Source organism: Hippocampus bargibanti, linkage group LG07 (assembly GCF_051943395.1).
Source record: "Hippocampus bargibanti isolate YZ-2025 linkage group LG07, ASM5194339v1, whole genome shotgun sequence".
In the NCBI taxonomy this organism is placed as follows: Eukaryota; Metazoa; Chordata; class Actinopteri; order Syngnathiformes; family Syngnathidae; genus Hippocampus; species Hippocampus bargibanti.
Genome location: NC_142740.1, coordinates 16,924,119 through 16,949,607, shown reverse-complemented (window position 1 = coordinate 16,949,607; position 25,489 = coordinate 16,924,119). Strand labels below are relative to the sequence as shown.

The 25,489-nt window shown below is 39.7% G+C and overlaps 1 protein-coding gene across 1 annotated transcript in view; it reads left to right on the top strand.

Moving 5' to 3' along the window:
* Window positions 1-22,208, top strand: part of yjefn3 (YjeF N-terminal domain containing 3) — a 42,127-nt gene extending 19,919 nt beyond the window's left edge. Inside the window, exons 2-6 of the mRNA XM_089000851.1 lie at window positions 7,951-8,059; window positions 13,409-13,519; window positions 18,686-18,799; window positions 20,125-20,275; window positions 21,631-22,208. Coding sequence (XP_088856977.1) covers window positions 7,951-8,059; window positions 13,409-13,519; window positions 18,686-18,799; window positions 20,125-20,275; window positions 21,631-21,827 — 682 coding nt within the window. The 3' untranslated portion in view covers window positions 21,828-22,208. The remainder of the gene's footprint in view (window positions 1-7,950; window positions 8,060-13,408; window positions 13,520-18,685; window positions 18,800-20,124; window positions 20,276-21,630) is intronic.
* The last annotated feature ends 3,281 nt before the right edge of the window (window positions 22,209-25,489 follow it).

Sequence of the window (25,489 nt, the reverse complement as noted above, 5' to 3'; positions counted from 1 at the left end):
TTAAAAATGAGAATACTCAACTCAGCTCTGTTTATCGAGCACTTTCAAACAGTCAACGCAGTGTTGATACAAAGTGCTGTACATGGAGCTACTATCATGTACACAAAACACACACTACCAATGTTTTTTCTTTTTATGATGTAGAGTGGAATGAATGATTAGATGAATGGCAATTCCATACCTTCCAATAAGTGTTTACAATTAAGTATGTGGTCAAAGGATAAACAAGCTCATACCCAAAGGCGCCACTGAACACTGAACAGAACTGGTGGATGACAGCCCAAAAAAGGAGCATGTTCTTCCGTGTGCAGAACGTGTATGTAAAAATGAAGCCCTCCAGGGACAGCAAAGGGATTTTTCCCTGTTCCTCTCTGAATTTGTATCAAAAGTGAGCATTGTTATCAGGATGAAGAAAGGATTCTTTGTCGGTTTCTTTTACATGCGAGCCTGATTCTTGGTCTGCCAGGGTTTATTTTAATCCACCTCCTTATCGCTGCCGCACATCAATGCTGGAAAGGTAGAAATTAAGTGAGGCGAGATGGGGGTGTTTGAGGCGCAGCTGTTTCACTCCTGCAGAGTGCGTGTAAAACTGGCAGCTCTTATTTGCTTCTTATACATTGTCGTCTCTCCATATAGGAAACAAGACTGCCATTGCCACTTATAGCTGCTATAAAATGTCTGTGCGCTTTCTGGGGCACTCTCGCTGTATCCCTTGAGTGTGCTTTGTTCAGCAGGTGGTGTTGGACCTTTCTGGTTCATGTAGCTGACCGTACTGCATTTGGCCCATTCCCACAGGAACCATTTTATAGTTTCAGTTTCATGCAAGAGTAAGGCAAACACATTCATTAAAAGCTTCTCGGGATCACAGTTGAACAGTGCTTACAATGATGGCGACATGGCGAGTCTCCCCAAGGAGGGCCGCATCAGGTGCACCATGGGGGAAATCAAATCTAACCCTGCGGAGGTGGGGGTGGGGTTGGAGGGGATGCACTAGGAACTCGTAATAAGGCTACATTAGGACAAGGAAAAGGCTGATTTACAGTGCTAATGGATAGACATCCCAACACATAGACACAGTAGATTTTTTTTGTGTGTGTGACAGAAATGATTACTTTTTTAAACAAATATGGCTCTAAATAATATATTTAAAATCATGAAACTTAATGTTGTTCTGGGCTTGCGCCCTGAGGCAGTGTCCATAATTGGTGTCTGAGAAAAATAACGTCAACAATGTGCTGCTCACTGATAGCAACACACTCAAACGGACACACTTTGCCTTGAATTGAAAAAAACAATCAAAAAAATACAAACAAACAAACGTGAAAGGTTATATAGTAAGGTGTTTGTTTGTATCAAGTTAAAAAAAAAGACTATGTAAATAAAGATGTTTTTAGCCCAAAAAACAACGATGTCGAGTAAGGCTGTTTTAGCCCGAAAAAAAGACAATGTATAGTAAGGCGTTTTTAGCCCGAAAAAAAAGACCATGTGTTGTAAGGTGTTTCTCCCCCCCAAAAAATAATAATAAAAAAAACGGCATGTATAGTAAGGTGTTTTTAGAAATAAAAAAACACCATGTATAGTGAGGTGTTTTTGGCCCGGAAAAAAAATGACGATGTATAGTAAGACGTTTTTGGACGAAAAGAAAGGAGCATGTATAGTAAAACATTTAGCCCAAAAAAAAAACTATGATGTATCATAATCCATTTTTAGTAAGCCCCAAAAAAACATGTATAGTAAGGCATATTAGCCGGAAAAAAACGACCATGTATAGTAAGGTGTTTTTGGACTAAAAGAAAGAAAGCGTTTTTAGCCCAAAAAAACGGCAACAATGTACAGAAGGCAAGTGCACCTGGACGAAGCTTTGAACTCTTGACCTCTGCAGTGTTAAGCAGTAATAACCACTGAGTCAATGGGAAAGTAACAAGCATTTTACATTGTTCCAAAAAAGGCATATTTTTTTTCAAAAATACGGGACCAATAAGAGAAATGTTTTTATTGTTTTAGTATTTGTTTCAGTCGAGAGGGCGTTTAGCAAAAAAAAAAAGACATGAATATAAAGGTTTTTAGCCGAAGAAAACAACCATGTATTGTAAGCCGTTTTTTTGTCTGAAAAAGAAGACCACGCATAATAAGGTATTTTTAGCTAGAAAAAAAACGATGATGTATAGCCGGACAAAAAGCCAACCATGTGTAGTAAGGTGTTTTTTTTCGCTGAAAAAAAACAACCAAACATGTATAGTAAGGCATTTCTAGCCCGACAAAAAAACCCAACCATGTACAGTATAGTAAGGCATTTTTTTTGTCGAAAAAACAACAGAATATGTATAGTCAGGCGTTTTAGCCCGAAAAAAAAAAAACACCATGTATATTAAGATGTTCTTAGCCCGAAAAAAACAACATGTATAGTAAGACATTTTTAGCCCGACAAAATAACAACCATGTATAGTTTTTTTTTTTGTTTGTTTGTTTGTTTTTTGTTTGGTCACTTTCCATAGTGCTGAGGCCAGCACAGAAGACCTCAATGGCCTCCTTAATCCACCACTGGTTCTCATTTGCTATTTCCGCAAATAATATTTTGACAGTAAGAAACCGCAAACTTCCTACGACCTTTCGAATTATTAGATTTTGTACTCGAACTTTATGACCCTCAAAGGAAAAGACAACAAGCGCTGTTGTCTTAGATGTCGACATGGTTTTGGTCTCCTTGGAGCCTGTGGGTTGAAGTGATCTTTGCTAAAGAGCAACTTGTCCTAGTCACTCAGGAAACATCCCTGAGGTGAGCTGTGGGTCACAGCTGGCGCCGCTTCATTGGCTCAGGTAAATGCCATGAGCCCCACTTGGATACACTAGCTTGCTTACACACACACACACACACACACACACACACACACACACACACACACACACACACACACACACACACACACACACACACACACACACACACACACACACACACACACACACACACACACACACACACACACACACACACACACACACACACACACACACACACACACACACACACACACACACACACACACACACACACGCACCCCTCCACAGCTGTGCCTAAAAGGAAACTTAAAGCAAGGCAAATAAGATTAGCATCAGCAATAGCAGTTACCAGGGAGTCAAATGACGCAGAATGTATGCGCTACTTTCAACAGATTTACACACACAGCAACACATCAAACTAACTCGAATTTCTCCTCATAACAACACAATAACAGACTAACAGGATAACAGCATTCAATGGGACTATTTGTTGTGTGTGTGTCAACAAAAGAATGAAATCATCAGACACTTCCCCCAGGCGTGAGTGTGACAACAATAGGTACGTCAAATGATATCCAATTCAATTCAATACAGTCAGATGCTACGTTTTGAGTGATTTAAGTTCGAGATTTTGTTCCCAGACATTTTACTGATTTATCAATTCGAATTATATTAAGATTACATGACGGTCACCTGAAGTTGACAAATTATGTGAGCCATTGACAAGCAGCACATATGTGGTAGCTCTACTTAGGAATGTCTCTTCATATGAAAGTTTGAAGTTATGAAATGCCTCGAAAGAAATTCCAAGATAGGAATGCTAAAAATACAGGATTACCTGCTATTCGAAGCTCTGGGTTTTTTGAACGCAACATATTTATAGCTGCTCTACCATTGGCATCATGCTGGCACCCCATTGGCTAAGAGGGACATCTACCATATACTGTGTCCATGTGCGTAGACAGATAAATAAAAGCACCATCCTCGTTATTTGCCCCTCTGGCCATGAAATGTTTCGATAGTCTTACGTAAATATGAGTCACCCAGAAAATGTGCTCACCAATTGGGCGCTCACTCACTATGCTGATATTTACCTTGGACATTTTCAAAGGATTGTTATGAGCCGAAAAAAGCAAACGTCGTCGTTGGATTAGTTCTTCACAAAACGCTCGGGAAAAAAAAAATTCTGAAAGAACACGAACTAAAGATGGCAACAAACGATGAACATACAATAAAAATTCAATGATGCGGCAGGCACAAAGACCAGGCATCTCACCCAGCAGGTGCACGGGAGGGGGCAGATTTATGTCACATATACAGTGAGACCTCAACTTACGAACACCTTATATTACGAACCTTTCGTCTTACGAACGTCAAATTTATGAACATTAAACCTTATAATAAGCACTATTTTCATATTACACATCCACCACGGATGGAACACCAAAGCACACGACCTTCGGATCTGGCGGAGTGATCTTCGGCGGCAGCACACGACCGAACAGCGCTCCAGCCGGCGCTACTTTCCACACCCCCTCTCTCTGAATTCACACATCCATCGCCTCCAAGGAGATTTTTGCAGATAATTTTACTATTATGGGATCGAAAAATAAACACCACAGGCTCGTGTTCAGCCTCAGTTCAAATGTGCTGCGTTACTATGAATAAATTGAAGAAACTACCAGCCGTACACGTCTACTCTGCTCTGTTTATTTGTCATCCAAGACTTGGGGTGCGTTCAGGTTCGAGAATGGCACACAACTTCTTATGACTCAAGGCTGTTTGGAAAGCATTGTCTAACTGAATGAGCAGGGACAAACACTTGCCAAGGTTTCTGTGTTGCTACACTTGAACGCACCCCCTGTCAAGATGCGATACAAGTGATTGTGATTGGGTAGAGTCATGTGTCATGGTAAGCCAATCAGAGTAAGTGTTTTCACACACACCGGAACAGGGTGTCAATAGTCACGCTAAATTGTCACGTGCGAGTTGACAGCTGGCCGCCGCTCGCGACACTTAAATTTCATTTCATTTCAATGAGTCGCTGTCACCTCACCAGTGACATGATTATGACGAAAGTTCATCGCTGTATTTTGTGCTGGCAAATCCAACAGTTTGCTTTGCACGAGGTGATTGTTAGACGCGATCGCGTAAGTTTGTTGCTTTCCGGTTTCCAAGTGTGCCATTTTATTCGCCCCGCCCGCCTTCTCCGTGGAATCATCGGACTCGTGCCTTTTGTTGTAATAAAATGTCTGCCAGCACCTACGGGACTCGAAGTGAATGCAGATGAAATCGAGGAGCTTGTTGCTGACCATAATGAGGTCATCAACACAGAGAATTTGATTTGCCTTCAAGAGGACAAGCAGAACCAGGCCATTCAGCAGTTGATGTGCAGGCTTTTATTGAACAGTTGCATCCAGAAAAGGCTATGAGAATCATCAACATGATGAATGATAATGGGATGCCTCAGTTTCGTAAGACCTTACAATTCAGAAAGCAACAGGTGTCAATTGAGAGCCATCAATGACCATCACAAATTTGTCATACAAATAAAGTGCAATGTATTTCTTTCATTACAATACAATAGCACATTTATTATATATAGGATAAGGTAGGTTGTGTGTAGTTTTAAGGCTTATTTAGTTCAAAGTATATTTTATGGAAACCCGGGAACGGATTATTCCCATTTTAATGGTTTCCTGTGGGATTTTTTTTTTGAGATACACATTTTCGCCTTAGACACTCTGTCTGGGAACCAATTAAGTTCGTAAGTTGAGGTCTCACTGTATTTCACTGCATTTTCTGTTTGAGTTAGATCCACTTATTAGCCGTTGGAATAAACACGTCTCCACATTCAGTCGTGTGTGCTTCTTCCTCAAAGGCTACATGACAATCATTTTTGTTCTGTGTTTTTTACATTATTTAGAACTCTCATTTGTTGTGCAATAGTGTAGCGTGTATTTCGGACATATTTTGGTTCGTTATTATGCTTAAGATTTGGGGGGTTGAGGGGCTTGAAATGGATTTGGGAATTTACGTGGAAAATGTGTCTCTACTCAAAAATATTTCCTCGTGAGAAATTTCTTCCAAAACTATGTAATTAATTGTACGTATAGAGGTACCAGTGGACATGAAAGCTCGCAGAAGTTGTCAACACAGCCGCAGAGGGTATTTCTGTATCCATGCACAACATACAAATAGTGGAGTGTTTGAAGTGTTTCCTTCTTGACTAAAAATGTTGGAGAAAAAAAAACACCTTGGCAATCGGCCCAGCAATTTATGAGGTGGGTTGTTTAGTGGCTCACTTGCATGAAACCAAGTTGCCCTTTCAAAAAGACTCATTTCATCAAGAAAAAAAAATAATGGCATAACACCATTTTGTGTCCTTAGGGATTTTTTTTGTAACTTGCATCATTATTATTTTTACATAACAGGCCATTTGAAATTGAACATTTGAATACAGAATGCCTTATGGCAAATTTGTAGAGCAACATCCTTTTGTAACTGTGCAAATTATTCAACAAGGAAAACAACCATTCGATCCATCAAGAAAAACAACAACAAAACCAAAACGAGACAATAACAATAAAGAAAAAAATGGTGATCAATAGTGACAAGTTACCCCTATTTTGGGTTTGTATTCGTGGGTTATCTTGACTGTCTGATTTGTGGTGTTGTTTGTTCATTCATTTGTTTGATTGTTTTTTTATATTCATCCCATTAGGATTTTTTTTTATAAACAAATGTACTTGTGTGACAAAAATGAGCATTGCCTCTGTAAAAGAACGAAATGAATAAGAAAAATCTCATTTAGCTGCTGAATATTTTTTTCCTGATGGTTTCCTCCAATCCTTCAAGGGTATCAATTAAGACCCCCAGCTGGGGAACACACGACGTTTCATCTGCTAGGAGGTGCAGTGCTAACATGTACCACTAGATGGGTGTACATTGAAGGGGATGTTTTCTACAGTGGTAATAATTGAAGTCTAATGTCAAGAGTTGTGCACACAAGTATGAAAACCACACACACGCACACGGACGCACACACGTACACCCACACACCCACACACACAGACACACACGAACACACACACCTCATGCTCACTCTTGCTTTTATAGTAATAGCAGCTATTACTGTCTGACTAAGATGACATGTTCATTCACTCATACAGTGTAAACACTTGGCACGCAGAAGGCCGGGTTTAATTTATTACCTACTCACATGGTTCTTCTACAAACTTCCCAGAAGCTTCTGACCGACAATCGACGGTAGCAACCAAACAGTGTAGCATGAACGCAGACCAATTAGGGGCAGTTTTCATTGTGCAATAGGAAATTGTCCATTCTCATTCCCTGCCAGACAGAATATTGAGTTTTAGGATTCCATAAACATTCAATAAAGATAAGAAACCTTAGACTCCTTTCTTTCATCAGAAAAAAAAAGAGTTAATCCTGAGGTTATATGCATCTGGAGTTATCTGAGCTTGAAATGAGGGCATTGCCAGAGGTCTGGCCAGCGCTTTATCGGCACTCCAGCAACAAAAACCAAAACTTGAACAAATTTGGAAATGGTGCTCCACGTCTTATTTTCAATTCTCGAGTACATTCGGGAATGGCAGTGAATGAGTTAATTCGTCCAAAAGTTATGAAGTACAGATCATAAATATTGGCATTGATACTTTTTTGGGACATTTTTGTTTACTGGAATACCATGATATGTGTTGATGTATTTGTTGATTCCTTCCTTCCTTCCTTCCTTCCTTCCTTCCTTCCTTCCTTCCTTCCTTCCTTCCTTCCTTCCTTCCTTCCTTCCTTCCTTCCTTCCTTCCTTCCTTTCTTCTTTCTTTCTTTCTTTCTTTCTTTCTTTCTTTCTTTCTTTCTTTCTTTCTTTCTTTCTTTCTTTCTTTCTTTCTTTCCATGGACATTTTTGGGAAAATTTGGCGCCCATGTCAATCACAACCTGTCACATTTGCCTAGACACTTTGCCCCGCATTTTTCACACAACTTGTCATGGCTGCAAAGGAAACAGTGTACTGTTGAAGAAGAAACACTTCAACATAACATCATGTAAAAATATTGCTATGTGTCATCCAGTAGCACCTTGCTGTATTTCGTTACAAACACAGCATATTGAACTGACATTATTCTGCATACTGTTGTGTGTTGTAGTAAAGGTGAGGTGAGCGCCATCGAGACAGAACTGGTACGGGACTACAGATTTGGACAACAGCAGCTCATCGAGATCTGGGGACACGCCTGCGCGCTGGCCATCTCCAAGGTATAGCAAGGAATAGGTTGGAACACAATAGCTGATATCGGGGCAGTCACAAATGTAAAATGTAATCATTAGGCATGCGGTAGTACTTTATATTTATTGTATTTTCCGGTGTATTAGGTGCAACTTCAATGAATGGTGTATTTTCAAACCATTTCCATATACCTATAAGGCAAACCGGACTATAAGGTGCACCTTCAATTAATGATTTTTTTCCCCCAAATATAATATACGAACAAATAAAAGTTTTCCAAATATAAGGCACATCACATTATGAGGAGCTCCAGTAGAGGCTGGGGTTACGCACTACTTCTTCTACGGGAGGAAATGGAGTCAGAAGCTACAGACAGTAGTTGCAAGACCTGTTGTTGCTCAATATTACTTCACATATAAGGCACACCGGCGTATAAGGCGCAGTATCATCTTTTCAAGAAAATCAAGACTTTTGGGTGCACCTTATATACCGGAAAATATGGCAAAAAAATGATAATGAATGAATGAATAAATAAGTAAAAATAATAGATAGATAGATAGATAGATAGATAGATAGATAGATAGATAGATAGATAGATAGATAGATAGATAGATAGATAGATAGATAGATAGATAGATAGATAGATAGATAGTTGGCCTTATTATGTCATAATTTGGGCGGTATTAGGCTCAGTGTAAGCGCAACAAAGGCGCAGGGTCATCTTTTGAAGAAAAAGAAGGCTATTGGGTGCGCCTTTTCCACCAAAAAATACAGTAGTGTGGCTCCTGGAATTCAATGACAATGACCCTGGAAAAGGAGCGGACACATTTTTGCATATCGTCTGGCAGTGAATGAGTTAAGTTTTTGAATTTCATTTGAAATCACAAAAAAATGTCATTTCAAACAAGGGGTGTTTCGAATTTTATGCAGTGGGCATAAAATGATCAATGATCGATGAAGAATGTCAAAGGATCCTTCCAAGTCTGTACAAGAAATGAGTGGCATCATCTGCCACAAGCCGAGACAGGAAGCGTGCGAGTCAAACCACCGCGTCCACTTCCCTACGCCATGCCGCTCCAGTGGCCAAGATCGCCAGCCTAGCCTGACTGAGCAAACATAACCTGATCGCCGTCGTTCGCCGCAACGCGCCACCGCACGCATGACATCACCGCTATTTTGGAGAGACGATCTGATTTGGCCTGTTTCACTGCCGACCTACCGCTGTTACTGTGTCTAGAAATACCACACCAATAACACGTGCGAGTACCTTTCTTGCCAGACAGATCATAGGTTGTCGGTAAATCAAGCCCACAACCGCCGCCCACACTCGGAAGAACCAGACTCCCGTCTTCCGTATCAGTCTGAGGTCGTTCATCACCTGAGTGGAGACAGGAGACGTTTCGTTGCTCTGCAGCAGTAAATCTCGGCATTGTACAAGCTCAGACGCTAAACTTTTTGATATAAAAAACTTTTGAGAGGAGCTTGAGGTGATCATTTTTGTTATTTTAGGGGCTCGATAGATTTTTCTCCGGATTTGATAGGAGGTGAAAGTCCATGCCAGTTATTCCGAAGTAGCTAAAATTATGTCCAGCGTTTAAACAGTGAATATTTCAACACTGAAAATTTTAACCAAACAAAAGTGCAGCCTCGAAAAGGTTATGAGGTAACTACACATCAATTAAATGCAACTTCAACCCACACAGAGCAACCACATATACATGCAGATATAATCACCAGTCAACAGTTTCTCTGCTCTGTGGGAACAATGACTATTGACATGTCCAAAATCATTGACAAGTCCAAAGCCAAATGCGTCCCGCAGTCAATTTTCATTCAGTCGTCAGCTTCTGTCATAAAATCAATAACGCACGTAGAAATAATAATAAATAATATATTGGGCAGTTGTGCCAAGTTACCTGTGATAAGTGTTGCCATCTGGAGGCTCAATAAGGAACAGGACATTAGTACAGCTAACCAACCGGTCGTAAGTCAAAATGGTCGTGAGTCGAAATCTATTCAAAATTTTGAATAGAGACTCAGTGCTAAATGACTTGCAAACGACCTGATTTGGACGCCACGGGGGCGGCCAGGCGTGGGCCTGAGTCGCCGGTGTTCTAGCGGTGGCCCTCTCCACGGCCGTATCCCGCTCTCCGCGCGGCGATGCGCCCGACCCGCCACCTTGCCCTGAAGCAGAACGAACTGTCTCAAAGAAGCGGAGGCGGCGGCGCTGGCCGTGGGCCCGACGCGGTGTTCTCGTAGCGGCAATCCCGAGCGCCGACACCCACCCGTCTCGACTCTAGTCCTGGCCACGCTGCGGCCGGCGTCGGTGGACACTCCCCCCTCCTGTGCCATCACGCCGTTGATTGCTGTGCGAGAGTGAAATGTTGGTTGGCTGGCCAAAATTGTCATACATGTTGCTGGGCTCCTAGCGCGTTGTGGTGCCAGGCATAGAATTAAAATACAAAAAAAATATAGGGTCTGGCAGTCGTGGTCGTCAGTCGCGCCGGTCGTACGTCAGATGTTACCTATATATGAGTATTTGACCTAATGAGCTCCAAATTTTCTAAAATGGCGACAATCTACAGAAGTAGTATAGTTCAGAATCAGAAAACCTTTATTCGTCCTACAATGGGGAAATTTGTCCACAGTTGTCCACAGTCAACAGTTGACTCTCAATGTCAATTCAATTTTGACCTGCATGTTTCAAATGAACAAGAACATATAACTAAAATGAAACTAAAAAGTAAATGTGATACACAGAATGGCTCGCTGAAATGTATTGAAATTAATTGCTGTTGTATGTAAAGAACGTCTGCCTAGGTTGCCGTTCCCTTATATTTTTAACACACCAAATCTGGCCCCCTTTTGCTAAATGTTGGGAAACCCCTGCTCTACATTAAAGTGTCGCTACACGTCACAATAATTCATTGAATGTGCAGTCCTCTAAATTTGGCCTATGTTTTATTTGCACAGGTGTCTAACTGAAGACCCACAAAGTAATTTTAAGGCAAATCATGCATACATTTCATGTTTCTACCTAAAACACCCAAATATGAATTGTCTTTATTTTTACTCACATTGAAAATTTAAGTATTTTTTTTTCATCAGTAAAATCAATAGTTTAGTTTGTTTGTACGTTGCACCAATCTTATTTTACAATTACGATACGGCACAGACATCAAATGTAAGCCACGTACTCAACTCCTTTTATATCGATTCACTTCCCCCATTATTCTTCTTCTTAATGGTTTCTCCAGCAGTATGAAACGTTTCCGCGGCCAGTATCAAAGCATCCCCCCGCTCGCTTACACGGATGAGAGTTTAATAAGTGCACGTCATAAAAGGAGATTGTAAACTGCAAGACACAGACGCACAAAAAGACAAGACACAGACACATAAAAATATAAGAGCATAGCGAGCAGTCAAACAAACAGTTTAATCATGCAAACACAATGATATTTGATGCTCTGAATTCATTTTGGAGGATGCGAACCGTGCGACGTGCGGCTTCCAACAGCTGAACACACAACACACGATACTTGTTTTTGTATGTTTACTCAGAGGTACTGGACTGTTGACACATTTAAAAGCTTAACATTAAAATAATTATTGTGTTATAAAATGTTATTTTCATCTCATGTTAGCTATGACAGCCACTTTTATTTATTTATTTACTCAGATTTTTATTTATCCATTTATTCATGTATTTAGTTATTTATGTATGTACAGTATATACTGTCTGTCTGTCTGTCTGCCTGCCTGCCTGCCTGCCTGTATGTATGTATGTATGTATGTATGTATGTATGTATGTATGTATGTATGTATGTATGTATGTATGTATGTACCAAATTATCCGGTGCATATGACGCACCCAAAATCCTTGATTTTCTGCAAAAAGATAATGCTGCACCTTATATGCCGGTGCGCCTTATATGTGAAGTAACATCAGGTCTTGCAACTACTGTCAGTAGCCAATGACTCCATCCTGTAGAAGAAGTAGTGTGCTGGGATATATAAAACGTAACCACATCCTCTACTGTAGCACCTTATAATGTGGTTTGCCTTATACGTGTATATGGAAAACCTTTATAAACATGTCATTCATTGAAGGTGCACCATATAGTCCGATGCGCCTTCTACACAGAACATACTATCGTAAACACATTGTCACTAAAATGTGCACAATATTTTCAGTGATGGATGGGAGTGAAGCACACAGTTCTCAATTATTCCCATTGCATTTTTCAAATGTTCAATTCATTTAAACTGGGAACTGATTTGAAAATTCCAAGAATGAGACACTCACACAATTTTATATTGGTCCACAATCAAATTCCTATCTGAACTTTTATTCCGAGTTATTCCTCGGCCCATTCAAATGATTCCGACTTTAACATTTCCTCTCATCCAGAAAATCTCCCACTTGACTTGACATGCATTTACCAGTTTTGAATTTCAAAAAGTTAGATACGGGCATAGGATTACGATTTAAGTGGTTGACAAATATTCTTATTGGGAATTAAGTCAATATTTTGAAGTCTCCTGCTCCCCCAGCCTGACGGTGTAACATCATCAGCCCCCGAGGCTCCCGTGGGCCGAGGGGGCCTCGTCTGGATTTTCAATGAGTCCGTGCCATGATGGAGACAGCGGCTGCCTTCTTTTCTGCTTAGATTCAATTCATGTGTAAATAGGATCCTAAGAGAGGTGCCCTATTTACATAATGACCTCATTGTTATTAATAGGTGGAGAAGGGACATTTTTTTTCGTTGACCGTTAAGTGGTCGAAGCCAAAATGCAAAGGCGGACTTTTATTGGGCCGCCTCAATATAGAAAGTTTTCATTTTTTTTAAATTTTATTTTATTTTATTTTATTTTATTTTATTTTATTTTAGGGACAATGAATGAAAACTTTACAGTGGGCGACTGGTTATTGGATTGGATTGGATTGGATTTGCCTTTATTAGTCTCGCAGTGGAGAAATTTACATTTCACAGCAGCAAAGTGATGAAAGTTATCACAGTCGCCTCACAGTGGAGAGGAGCAGTGTTCGATTCCGGCTTAGGATTTTTGAGTGGAGCTTGTACGTTCTTCTTGGGACTGGGTGGGTTTTCTCAGGGTACTCTGGCTTCTTCCCACATTCCAAAAACATGCAGTTTATCATGTCAACAGGTAGATGGATGAAAGGGTTAATGGTCAACTGGGGTTATTTCTGCCCACGGTATCAATACAGAGAGTTTGATACAAGGCATATGAATGGGATGTGCACAATGCTTTAAGTCAGATGGCGACAAATGCCAGTCTTCTTTCTATTTTTCTCTCCTACAAGCCTGTTGTCCTTGTTTCTAAGCACCAGGTTTCTATTTGTGCTCTTCCTCCAGGCCTACCCTCTCAATTCTTTAGCGAAGAAGCAGCCAACAGTGCTGGTGATCTGTGGGCCGGAGCAGAATGGCTCCATCGGCCTGGTGTGTGCGCGACACCTGCGCATGTTTGTAAGTACAAAACATAACACGGAAGCTCCAAATGAATCTGTTGTATGGGTCTGTGTATACAGTAATTCAAGATGAGAAAAAATGTGTCCATGATGAGTTTTCATGTGGGGTAAGTGGGTCAGCACCAAATCAGATCACACAACTAACAAAGAAGGGTTATTGACGAAAAAAAATGATAGATTTTAATTGAGTCGTGAGTCAATTATGCAACAGCGTGTAAATTAACTCACTCCAAATATTCCACGGTCATCGACGTGTAAATACAGCATACGCAAAGGAAAGAGTATTGCAGTTTTCCTACCACGTGGCCTCACTTAGCCTGCTTAAGTAGTTCGCTAGCCATATAAAAACACCACATGATCACTCACTTTCTCAAATTCTTGAACAAACTGTTCTTTACCTAAAAAAAAAAAAAAAGAAATAGAAATCCACTCGCATCAGGATTAATAGGCTGCTCCAGAATATAATTTGAGCCCATTATGTTCTCGGCAAGGGTTCTCAGACAGTCATGACATCGCACCGTTGTTCCTCTCATTAAAATGCCATCTGCGTGTGAACATGATGTCATGAGCGTCACGCCGGCCTGTCGGGCCTCGCGCTCGCTGATCTTCCAAGGCAAATGATTGTTTTTGGAGGCCGTTTGAAGGTTGTCAAACCCAAAACTGAAAAGAGATATGGATCTTTTGATTTTTAACAGGGGAATGGTCCTGCGTGCTTTACCATCTGTCTGTCTCACGACCATAATTTATTGGTGGTTCAAACTGTATCAGATCGACACATGCAAATTACTGTGCGTTACACTGCGGTGTGGCATAAGTGATAAAATTCGAGTCATCACTTACAGTACCATGCCGTCATCCTTTCTGACTTTGATTTTTTTTTTACGGTTAGCATTTATACCATGCTGGCACCACACTTGTCAGTTTCCTCGAAGTGCGGAAACCTGATCACTTTAGTCCAAGAACAGTCATTCCCCCCAGTGCCAGAACGTGCCTTGTTTGTGGTTGCGTTGTGATCTCTGTCAGCTGGAAAACACACATGTGAGTGAAAACACACGTGAGTGGGGCGCTAAAAATCATCTCAACACATGCTCTGCCTTTTGGATATTTGCTGATTGTAGGATATTTACAACTCATCTCAAGCCATTTGATAATAATCACACAATCAACTTTTTTCCCTTTAACTTAATTTTATTTTCTGCTTCATCAAAATGCAACCATGTTGCTTTCCAGGGGTGTCAAAGTCATTTTTTGCCGCGGGCCACATTGTAGTTATGGTTTCCTCTCGAGGGCCGTTATGAATTTGGGGAACCCATTAGAATGTTTAAATCCCTTCAAATATTACATATAGAGCACACAGCAAATTAATGAATAACTCGTTTTCAAAGCTGAAGTCAAGAATAACGACTTTTATTGTGTCTGTGTAAGCTCTCAGTCGTACAGGAGTGGTCCATCGATGAGAAGGTTTCTTCAGCCGTCATCTGTACAAAAGTGAAAGTTTCGGACGTTTCGCCTCCTTTCCAAGAGGCTTCGTCAGCGAACTAAAGTCTGACTGGTCGTATCGGCCCTATTTATATATCCCTAATGTCCAGACATGGTGGCGCCGGACACAGCTATGATAGGTCCCTACTCTCAGGTTGGGGGGGCAGAGGACCCCTCCCTGTGGCCCCACTGATTGTTCCTACATTCCTGACTAACGACTGGCCTATTACCCCCACTCCCACCGGTATCACCTCATCAGCATAGCGTCCCTCATCAGCATTATGAAAGTTGCCTAACATGTTTTGCCTAAGCAGGCTATTGTATGTCCCCCTCAGACCCATTGTTTGTAGCATTGACTCCTCTACATACAATGTAGCCAAATATTTAAAAACTATTTTAGCTCCGTTGGTTGGTAACACAGAATATCACGTAGAGAACACCACAGGGTTTGTAGAGAGGCTCAAAGACCTCATATTGGAACCTGAGGAAACTTTGGCATCATACGATGTGACTTCTCTCTTTACATCTGTCCCAACCCCAGCAGCAGTCTCAGTGGTGAGGACGAGGCTGCTGGCGGATGTTTCTCTGCATGAGAGAACCAAACTTAAACCGGATCACATCTGCCAATTATTAGAAATCTGCCTTAATACTACGTATTTTCAATTTCGGGAAAATTTTTATAAACAAATTCATAGTTGTGCTATGGGCTCACCAGTTTCACCCATAGTGGCTAATCTTTACATGGAAGAGATGGAGAAACAGGCCCTCACATCCTTCCCAGGGACAAAACCTAGACACTGGTTTAGATATGTGGACGATACTTTTGTCATAATTAAGAAACAAGAAATTCAATCCTTCACAGATCACCTCAACTCTGTAGACTTCAACATTAAATTTAGTCGTGAGGACATTCAAGAGAACCAACTAGCCTTCTTGGATTGTAAAGTAATTATAGAAGAGGACAGAGCGCTAAAAACAGAAGTCTTTAGGAAGGCTACGCACACTGACCAATACTTACTTTTTGACTCTAACCACCCTTTACAACACAAACTAGGAGTTATCAAAACCCTCCAGCAGAGGGCTAAACTAATACCAACTAGCACTGAAGGTAGAGAAAAGGAGTCAAAACATATCAGGAGAGCACTCACTAACTGTGGGTACCCTCAGTGGTCATTCAACAAATGTCAGAAAGAAAGAATAGGGAATGAAACCAATAATTCTCAAGATACAAAAAGGAGAGGAGTAGCAGTACCGTACATTGCAGGAGTTTCTGAAAAATTACAAAGAGTCCTTTGGCAACATAAAATTCCTACTTATTTCAAACCAATAAACACGTTAAGGCAAAAATTAGTGCATCCAAAAGATAGGCTACCAAATGAAAAACAAAGTAATGTAGTTTATTCCATACATTGTAAGAATGAAAATTGTAAAGAGCAGTACATTGGGGAGACTCAACAAATTCTCAAAAAAAAAGACTTTATCAACATCGCAGGGATAATATAAGTGGACCTCAATCGGCAGTACATTTGCACCTAAAAGCTAGCAACCACTGATTTGATGACAATGAGGTTAAAATCTTAGCGAAAGAACATAGATGGTTTGAAAGGGGGGTAAAAGAAGCGATTCTTATAAAACAACAAAATCCTTCATTAAACCGGTCTGGTGGGGTGAGGTTCAATTTGGATCGTTCATACAATAGCCTGCTTAGGCAAAACAGGTTAGGCAACTTTCGTAATGCTGATGAGGGTCGTTATGCTGATGAGGTGATACCGGTGGGAGTGGGGGTAATAGGCCAGTCGTTAGTCAGGAAAGTAGGAACAATCAGTGGGGCCACAGGGAGGGGTCCTCTGCCCCCCCAACCTGAGAGTAGGGACCTATCATAGCTGTGTCCGGCGCCACCATGTCTGGACATTAGGGATATATAAATAGGGCCGATACGACCAGTCAGACTTTAGTTCGCTGACGAAGCCTCTTGGATAGGAGGCGAAACGTCCGAAACCTTCACATTTGTACAGATGACGGCTGAAGAAACCTTCTCATCGACTTTTATTGTGGTTGACATCCAAAAATATGAAATTTTGGCTCAGATTTTAGCAATCATCATGGAATTTAACAAGTTTGATTTGCTTTCGCGGGCCGAAAAAAATGATGTGGCGGGCCGGATTTGGCCCGCGGGCCTTGACTTCGACACCTGTGCTCTACACTACACATTGCATCTTACTTATTTATGTATATTATTTATTGTCTATCTATTTATTTAGTTATTCACCCATTTATCTAAGTATTTATGTATTTTTTATTTATCTCTTTATTTAGCTACAATTTATCTATTTATTTATATTCACATCAATTAATTAATTTATTTAACTGTTTATCTATTTATTTATTTATTTAGATAGTTTTCCATTTATGACCCTGTTTATTTATTTATGTATTTATGTACTTATTTGTGTATTTATTTATGTATTTATTTCTATATTTATATATTTATGACCCTGTTTATTTATTTATCTGTTTATTTATGTCTGTGTAAGCTCTCAGTCGTACAGGAGTGGTCCATCGATGAGAAGGTTTCTTCAGCCGTCATCTGTACAAAAGTTATTTATGACCCTATTTATTCATGTATCTATTTATTTATGACCCTGTTTATTTATTTATTTATTTATTTATTTATTTATTTATTTATTTATCCATCAGTTTATTTATGTATTTAAGCATGATTTATTTAGCGATTTTTTAAATGTATGTATGCGTGTATGTACGTATGTACGTACGTATGTATGTATGTATGTATGTATGTATGTATGTATGTATGTATGTATGTATGTATGTATGTATGTATGTATGTATTTATTTATTTATTTAATTATTTAATTATTTGATTATCTGTCTGGTTGTTTATTGTGCAACATCCACTCCTCTGCAGAACTTTGCAGGTTATAGTCAGCATTTTTCTGTTTTTTAAAAGAGCTTTTTACATTCACATACTGTATACTGTTCGGTAGGTACAGTATATAATGATAACCTCAATATTGTAAGATTAGAATTGCCACAATATCTTCGTCTGCACCCCTTTCTTTGTGTTCTTGTAAGAAGAGGCAATGGAGAACAAACGGATGGACATGCGGATTCATGGTCATCTGACGAACGCAGCAGCTGCTGTCACACATTATACTAAACCTGAGCCGCCTTGTAACTACAAACAGACAATTGTTTACAGTGACTTGGAACATGGAGAACAAAAATATCCTTGGGATGTGAGCCACAAACTGCTTCACCAAGTCTTCATAAATTATTAACCGATGACATGTACATTTCCATGGCAACTATAGTTTGAAATCGCCAACCGTTCCACGGAGAGGGTTGACCCGATTGGCTTTATTCTATTATACCGCCTTTTTTTAAAAACAGCTAGGCAATGTGCATGTTTAAAGATTTGCGTAAAGGTGAAGGATCACAGGTGCTTCCTGCTGAACATCCAGGAGTTTTGGTTTCGCGGGCGTCTGGATTTGTACTCTCAAGTCTCTAAGGCCGACATTCACTCAGGAAGCGAGGGGCAGAAAACCACAATTGCTGATCATTGCTCAATGTACGCGTCTTAAGCTACCGAGTCGACGCTCAGTGTAATCATTACACAACCGCCCCATATTCAGATTAGTTTTTTTTGTTCTCTCCTTAAATTCAGGAATATGAGCCCACCATCTACCACCCAAAGCGATCCCCCCACAGTCTGCATCAGGATTTCACAGTACAGTGTGAGAAGATGGACATCCCCTTTCTCTCCTATCTCCCTACAGAGGTCAGCGCCATTTTTAAATGTTTTGATTTCTGCTCGGTAACAAATCAAATCAATGTTCAGAGATGTTCAATGCAGTGTGCACTAAAAAGTCCACCGTGTAAGACTAATCACACAATTGATGTTGCACTTGGATGGTAAATAAAAAACATCCCTTAATGGATTTTTTGCAAGTATTCAACGAAGCACGGATGAAAAGGCACTGCAGTGGAAACCTTTTTTGCTTCAATCTTGAATGTTAAATGCATTTTTCAATTTATTTGGACTAAAAATGAATCCATAAACAAAGTCATCAAGGGGAACTAAACCCATGGTGTAAAAAATGCCAGATATATTTTAATTGCGCATATATTCTTTATCATCTGCTGTTGAAAAGTAAAGTACACATTTAATTCAATTTAACTCATTCACTACCATTCATGAATTTATTTGGGAATTTAAAATACGACGTAGAGCGCCATTACGGAATGAATTAGTTTTTTTTTCTTGTTTGGATGCCGATAAATCGCTGGCCAGACCTCTGGCAATGTTTTTTCCCTTCCACAATGGGGCATCATTTTCATTTCGTTAGATGGTAGCGCTTTGTTCCAGCTTCAGCTGTTCTTGAAGCACTATATAAACTAATATGTATGTATTGCATTGTATTTTGGATAGCCGCCCTCATTTCAAGCTCATATAATTCCAGACCCATATAATTTAGGAAGTAATTCTTTTTTTTTTCTGGTGAAAGAAGAGAGTCTATGGTTTCTAACTGAATGTTCTAACTGAATGTTTATGTATCCCTAAAACTCAATATTCTGTGGCTTCTGGAATTCGAGTAACAATGACAAAAACCCTGGCACTGGAGTGGACACATTTTGCACATGTCTGGCAGTGAATGAGTTAATTCTCTATTTAATTATTTTAGCAAGATCTATCTTCCATCAAAAACGCAATGTGTTGCTTTGCACACAGGACTGAGCCTCATCTAATGTAAAAATGTTTTTTTTGGACACCAACTAGTGGCATATTTACTACAAAGCACTTTTTTGAACTGAAGGCAGGAATTTCATTTTATTATGGCATCTTGTCCAATACAAAAAAAATGATTTGCCCCACTTTTGTGACATCTATAAACCTCTTATTCAGATTTTTGTGATACACAGCAAGTCTTGGTCCACATGCCTCATGATTAGCCACATAAACCATGTATAAATAAAAGCACTTTTTACACCAAGGCTTTTTCAGTGTAACACTTTAGTTCAAGTATCTTCATTTCATCTTGGAGTTGGAATTGATTTATCAATGGAATTTAGTTATTCACAATTGGGGATGTGTGTTGTTCACAGGTCCAGCTCATAAACGACGCCTACAACCTAGTGATTGATGCTATGCTGGGCCCAAATGATGATGCAGTTGACATAAAGGAGCCCTATGCTGGGATTCTGGTCACCCTCAAGCAGGTCAAGATCCCCATAGCAAGTGTGGATGTGCCCTCGGGTGAGTTTTATCCGACGAGCAGGCCCGTATGGGTCGAGTAGAGAGGACCATAGAGGATCAATCTGCGACAGGAAGCTTATCAAGTACCATTTTAAAATTGAATACAACAATACAGGATGAAAACCTCTACCAGAGTTCAACATCTAAAAAAACTGTGTGAAGAACTGATTTTATCGAGTACATTTAGCTCACTTTCTCCGTTTTTTTTCCCTCCATATGCGAAGTGTGTTTTGGCTGTCGTGTTGCTTGCACGAACAAGATTATTGTGAAAAATGAACAAAAGCACAAACCAAGCGACTTTGCGAGCCGCTCTATTTTTCCGAAAAATGGTGACTATTGGGGTTGTTTGTATTTTTTGCGCTATAAGACGCATCGGAGTATAAGGCATACATTCAATGAATGGCTTATTTTGAAACTGCTTTCATGTATCGAGCGCATCACATTATAAGGTGCATAGAATGGAAGCTAGATTATTAACTGCAGTTGCATTATGCATCCACCCGAGGGAGATATGCTAAAGTGAAAACAATACAATACATCTGTACGTATTTATATAGATCTTTGACAACTCTTGCAGATGTAACAAAGAAGATTTTACAGAAGATTTAAAATTGTATGTCCGTGAAGTTAAATATTGATCGATATATAAGGTGCATTGGATTATAACGTGCACTGTCACTTTTTGTGAAACATTCTTTGGGTGTGCCTTATAGTGAGGAAAATATGGTGTTTTAATGACATGTCCATATAAAAAAATTATGTCCTATTTTGAAATTAGCAAATTTACCGGACCTTTACTGTATTGGCAAAAATGTCATAGGTTACTTGAAACAGCAGAGCAGTTGAGTGTTGGGGGCAAATTTGCTGGAAATGTATTGTTGAGAAATAAAGCAAATCTTCAAATGTGAAGGACATATAGCTTGTTTTGAGTCATGTCATTGTTCCCCCTATAAACAAAGGACAAAAATAAAAACAATTGAAAATGTATTTTTTTTATAGCTCCGAGCCAAAAAATATGTCGACGATATATACTGTATTATTTTTTGGTGCCGTATTAGCATTTTCAAAACTGACTTTCAACACAACAAAAATTTCTGGTGATAACCACAAACTCAAAACAAAATGACCTAGATTCAGAAAAAAGCACTGTGTGTATTCAAAATGAACCATACATGAGCCTTAACCCTTGGATGGGATAGGATGGGGATCTACTGTTTCTTCTGTGATGGTATCCATTTCGAAAAAAATAAATTGAAAAAACCTATTACTGTATCTTGTTCTTGAACAATCCTAGCAACCAACAAATCATGCAGTACAATACACAGCGAGTCAAAACAACCTCTCTTGTGTTTCAGGTTGGGATGTTGAAGAGGCGGGTCAAGACGGGATAAGCCCAGAAGTGCTCATCTCTCTGACGGCACCAAAGAAGTGCGCCATGAGTTTCTCAGGAAAGCATTTCCTTGCTGGACGCTTCCTGCCTTACGATATCCAGAAAAAATATGACCTCAATCTCCCCGATTACCCGGGCACAGACTCTCTCATTGAACTGTAACGCGGGGGAAAATATTTTGACGGCGTTTCTTGTTTTGCATCTTACAGATGGGAAACAACCATGTCTCGGTCGTGTCTTTCGGGCCTTAGTCGCATTTGATGTTCGGTGACAGTAGAAGGTTTTAGAACCCGTGACCTGGTGTCTTTTTTAGAGAGAAGTTTGAGTTTTTTTTTTGTCAGTTTCCATATAGGAACTGTAGCATTGTATATGTTGGATTGATTGAACAAAAGAGTTGTATTTGATTGATTTTTTTTTTTGATACTGACGCCTGCAGCTGTTTTCTTTTTTGTTTGCACTCGAGCAATATGTTGGTTTTCTTCTTTTGTTTTTGCAAAAAATGGTTCTTGTTGTCTAAATATTAAAACGATCAACTTAACATTGGTCATGCTTTTGTCAGTGACTTCTCTTTCTTCCAGGTTATTTTAAATGCGACAGGATTTACCTTGCATAGCTACGTGATTTTCCCATAAGGCCCATTTTGGATTTCGGTCATGTAAGTGGAAACAGAACAAAACGCTTGGACCTGGACATCCTCGATGCTGTCTTCCATCTGCGTGTTAAATGGCGAGATTGGATACCCCTGGTCATTGGGAAATATATTCACCGATGACCAATAACCTAGTGACTGGTGTTTTCACTCAATTAAATGCGTTTACCCAAATAAAATTGCACCCAAAATCAAACTAGAGTTAATAAAGTACAAAATAAACTGAAAAACATTCAATGTTCCCAAAAGCTGACATATCTCCCTATTTTCCGAAGCGCTACATATCTGGTTTCACCATGTTATGTTATTATGTTCCCGTTTGAGTCGTTTCCCTGTTAGTGTTCTTATTTAATCTCAGAGTGATTAATAGCAGAAACCAATTGTAACCTATCCTATACAGGTTCTGCCCAACACTAATTGACACGTCCATTTGCCCAAACACACTCAAACAATTACTTTTAAAGCTCTCCAGAGTTATAATGAAACAAATATAATACCAAAAGTATCATTTACAACTGGCTCAATGAAGGAAGAAGAAGACAAGTAAGACTCCTTAGCATATTTAGCCACTTGTAGATATGATTGCTCACCGTTTGTGAGCCTTTTTGTTCAATCAATTGTCTTTTGCTTTTAAGTTATTTTGGAATGCCATTTGTATTTCCATGTTTTAATGTCCCTGTTTGTGAGCAGCCGACGTGAAAGCTCTACCTAAATAGAGCTGGAGTTCCATTAGCGTAGCTCCATTTAGTGGATGAATAATGCAACCACAGCCACTATTGTAGCTTCTATTCTATCGGACTTATAATGCAGTGCGACTGATATATGAAAACTGTTTTAAAAGAGGACATTCTCTGAAGGTGCGCCTTATATTCTGAGGTAACTTATAGTGCAGAAAATCCTATACAGCCTCAAGGTTATACTCGGTTTCGTTTATTGAATCTATAACTGGCCTTGATTTGGTAATAAGCGGTTGAGATCTCTGTATAAGCAGCCATCAAAAGCTCTGTCATTATGGATCTTAGAACTTCTGGTTCCAATAAGAATGTGGAAGCTCCCTAAAATGAATGAAGTCATTGATGTTTACTGAGAATGCTAACACGCTAAAACTACAGTAATTGTGTGTTCTGTCAGTTAGTTGTCCTTTTCTCCGCTGTCATTGGCATTAAACTGACACTTGAAATACATCTTGGAAAAATGTCTCAAAGCCTTTTGTGCTGTCAGAAAACAAGGCTTCCTCACCATTCTGACATTTTTTTGGGGGGAGCTCCTTTCAGTGAGCAAGTTTTTGGCTGTCAACTGCCTGACGAAATTGAAGTCATGTATTTTCAAGAACGTGTGCAAAGCCTATGAGTGATGGGCATTTTAATCGATTTCACCATCAAGACTAATTATGAATTACAGAACAACTTCAAATCAAAATTTAACAGCAGGACGCAGAGCCCAAAAAGAGCTATACGATGTTTTAAAACTAAACACGAGCAAAAAGAGGAAGAAAATGATGATGATGCTTCAGAACAATGTCCTGAATTTTCAGGCAACATATAAGTAACCCACACGTGACCATGCCTTTTGTCAGAAAGGTCAAATCAGCATAAAAAGTATTTGCCGGAACATTAAGACTGTAATTGGTCACTGAAAACATGACCTGATGTTGCATAAACAACGTACGCATGTAAATAAATCATGGAGCTCGAGGGCACGGGGATGAACGTGTTTACTTACAAAACTCTGGTACTGGATCACACCAAACTTCATCATAGCTGCAGTCTGCTTACACAGATGGAATTTGGTATGTCACAGTCATGTGAACAACAGCTTTGTGTTCCAAATACGTGGGGAAACAATGTTGAATATTTACGTTATGCAAAAAATACATCAACATAAATAAATAAATAAATAAATAAACACATATTGTCCGAATGATTTATTTTACTTTTTGCTGCCATTGCCATTGCATTCTACAGTTGCGATAACGGCTGTGGTGCTTTTATTTTGAAAGCCTGATTTTTAACTGCGTATGGGATTTTATGGATGTTATTTTATTACCCCATTGATACCCAAGTGTTTCCAAACAAACCGGAAGAGTCGTTATTCCCTATGGTTGTGAATAAAAATGTGCACCTCCTTGAATTAATCTCAATTGAGCAAGTTACTTTTAGAAACAATTCTATTGCATAACGCGCAAAGCCACAAAACCAATTCAATTTGCCAAGGTATCAATGATGGCAAAACCTTAACTGGAATGTGGAGTAATCTAACCTATGCTCATGCATCAACCAAAGGTCGAACTGTGTTATTCTGAGACGGAAAAAACATTGTTAAAGCCGTTTGGTCGTTGAAATGAAAAGCGGTAAAAATTGTACGGCAGTAACCGAGCATTCCTTCTTGTATTCTTGCACGGTATCCCACCTGGTAAAATAAGGATATTGTCCAACCCAGAGACTGTGTGAAACAGATAAACACAGGTAATGCCAGTTGTAAGCGAGCCTCGAACAAGCGACATTCCTCATTATTTGCACTTCACATGCTGCGAACAAGACCACCATTACGCCGCATTAGCACATACGTGGAGACTTCGCCTTTGCCCGACTTTTCCCTGAGTGGCGTGACATATGACGCACTTCCACACACTTCCACTGTTTTTGGCAGAACATTGCCGCGCAATCAGCGACTGTTAAAAGCGTTACAGGCGCGAACCGCAAGTGGAAGCAAAGGCTGAGCGCATACAGCGAACGTCAAAAGACGGTAGGAGGGATCCCTTTCAGACTAATAAACTATTTAACTTAGGGGGATTTTTATTATTATTATTTTAATGTTTGTCTGAAATGGCTGCCACACCCACATCATGGATAACTTTTTCGAGGATACATACATCTGCATAGCCAAAGTGGTGGAAAACTGATGGTAAGCGGGCAAAATCTGGCCAGTGGGTACATACCACATAAACGCGTATATTTATACAGCCTGTGAAAATTTTTTTCGACTATGTTCCATTTTTGCAGTCTGAAATGAGATGAACAACCTGCCAAATATTTCTTGCGAGCTTCGATGTCCGTTATACAAAGGCTGAGCTGCACTGTATTGATTTACAGACCAGGGAGTGTCTAAAGCACGTGTGAGTGACATTTGCTGACGCTTACCATATGTTGTATGTTGTATGTGGAAACTTGGTATG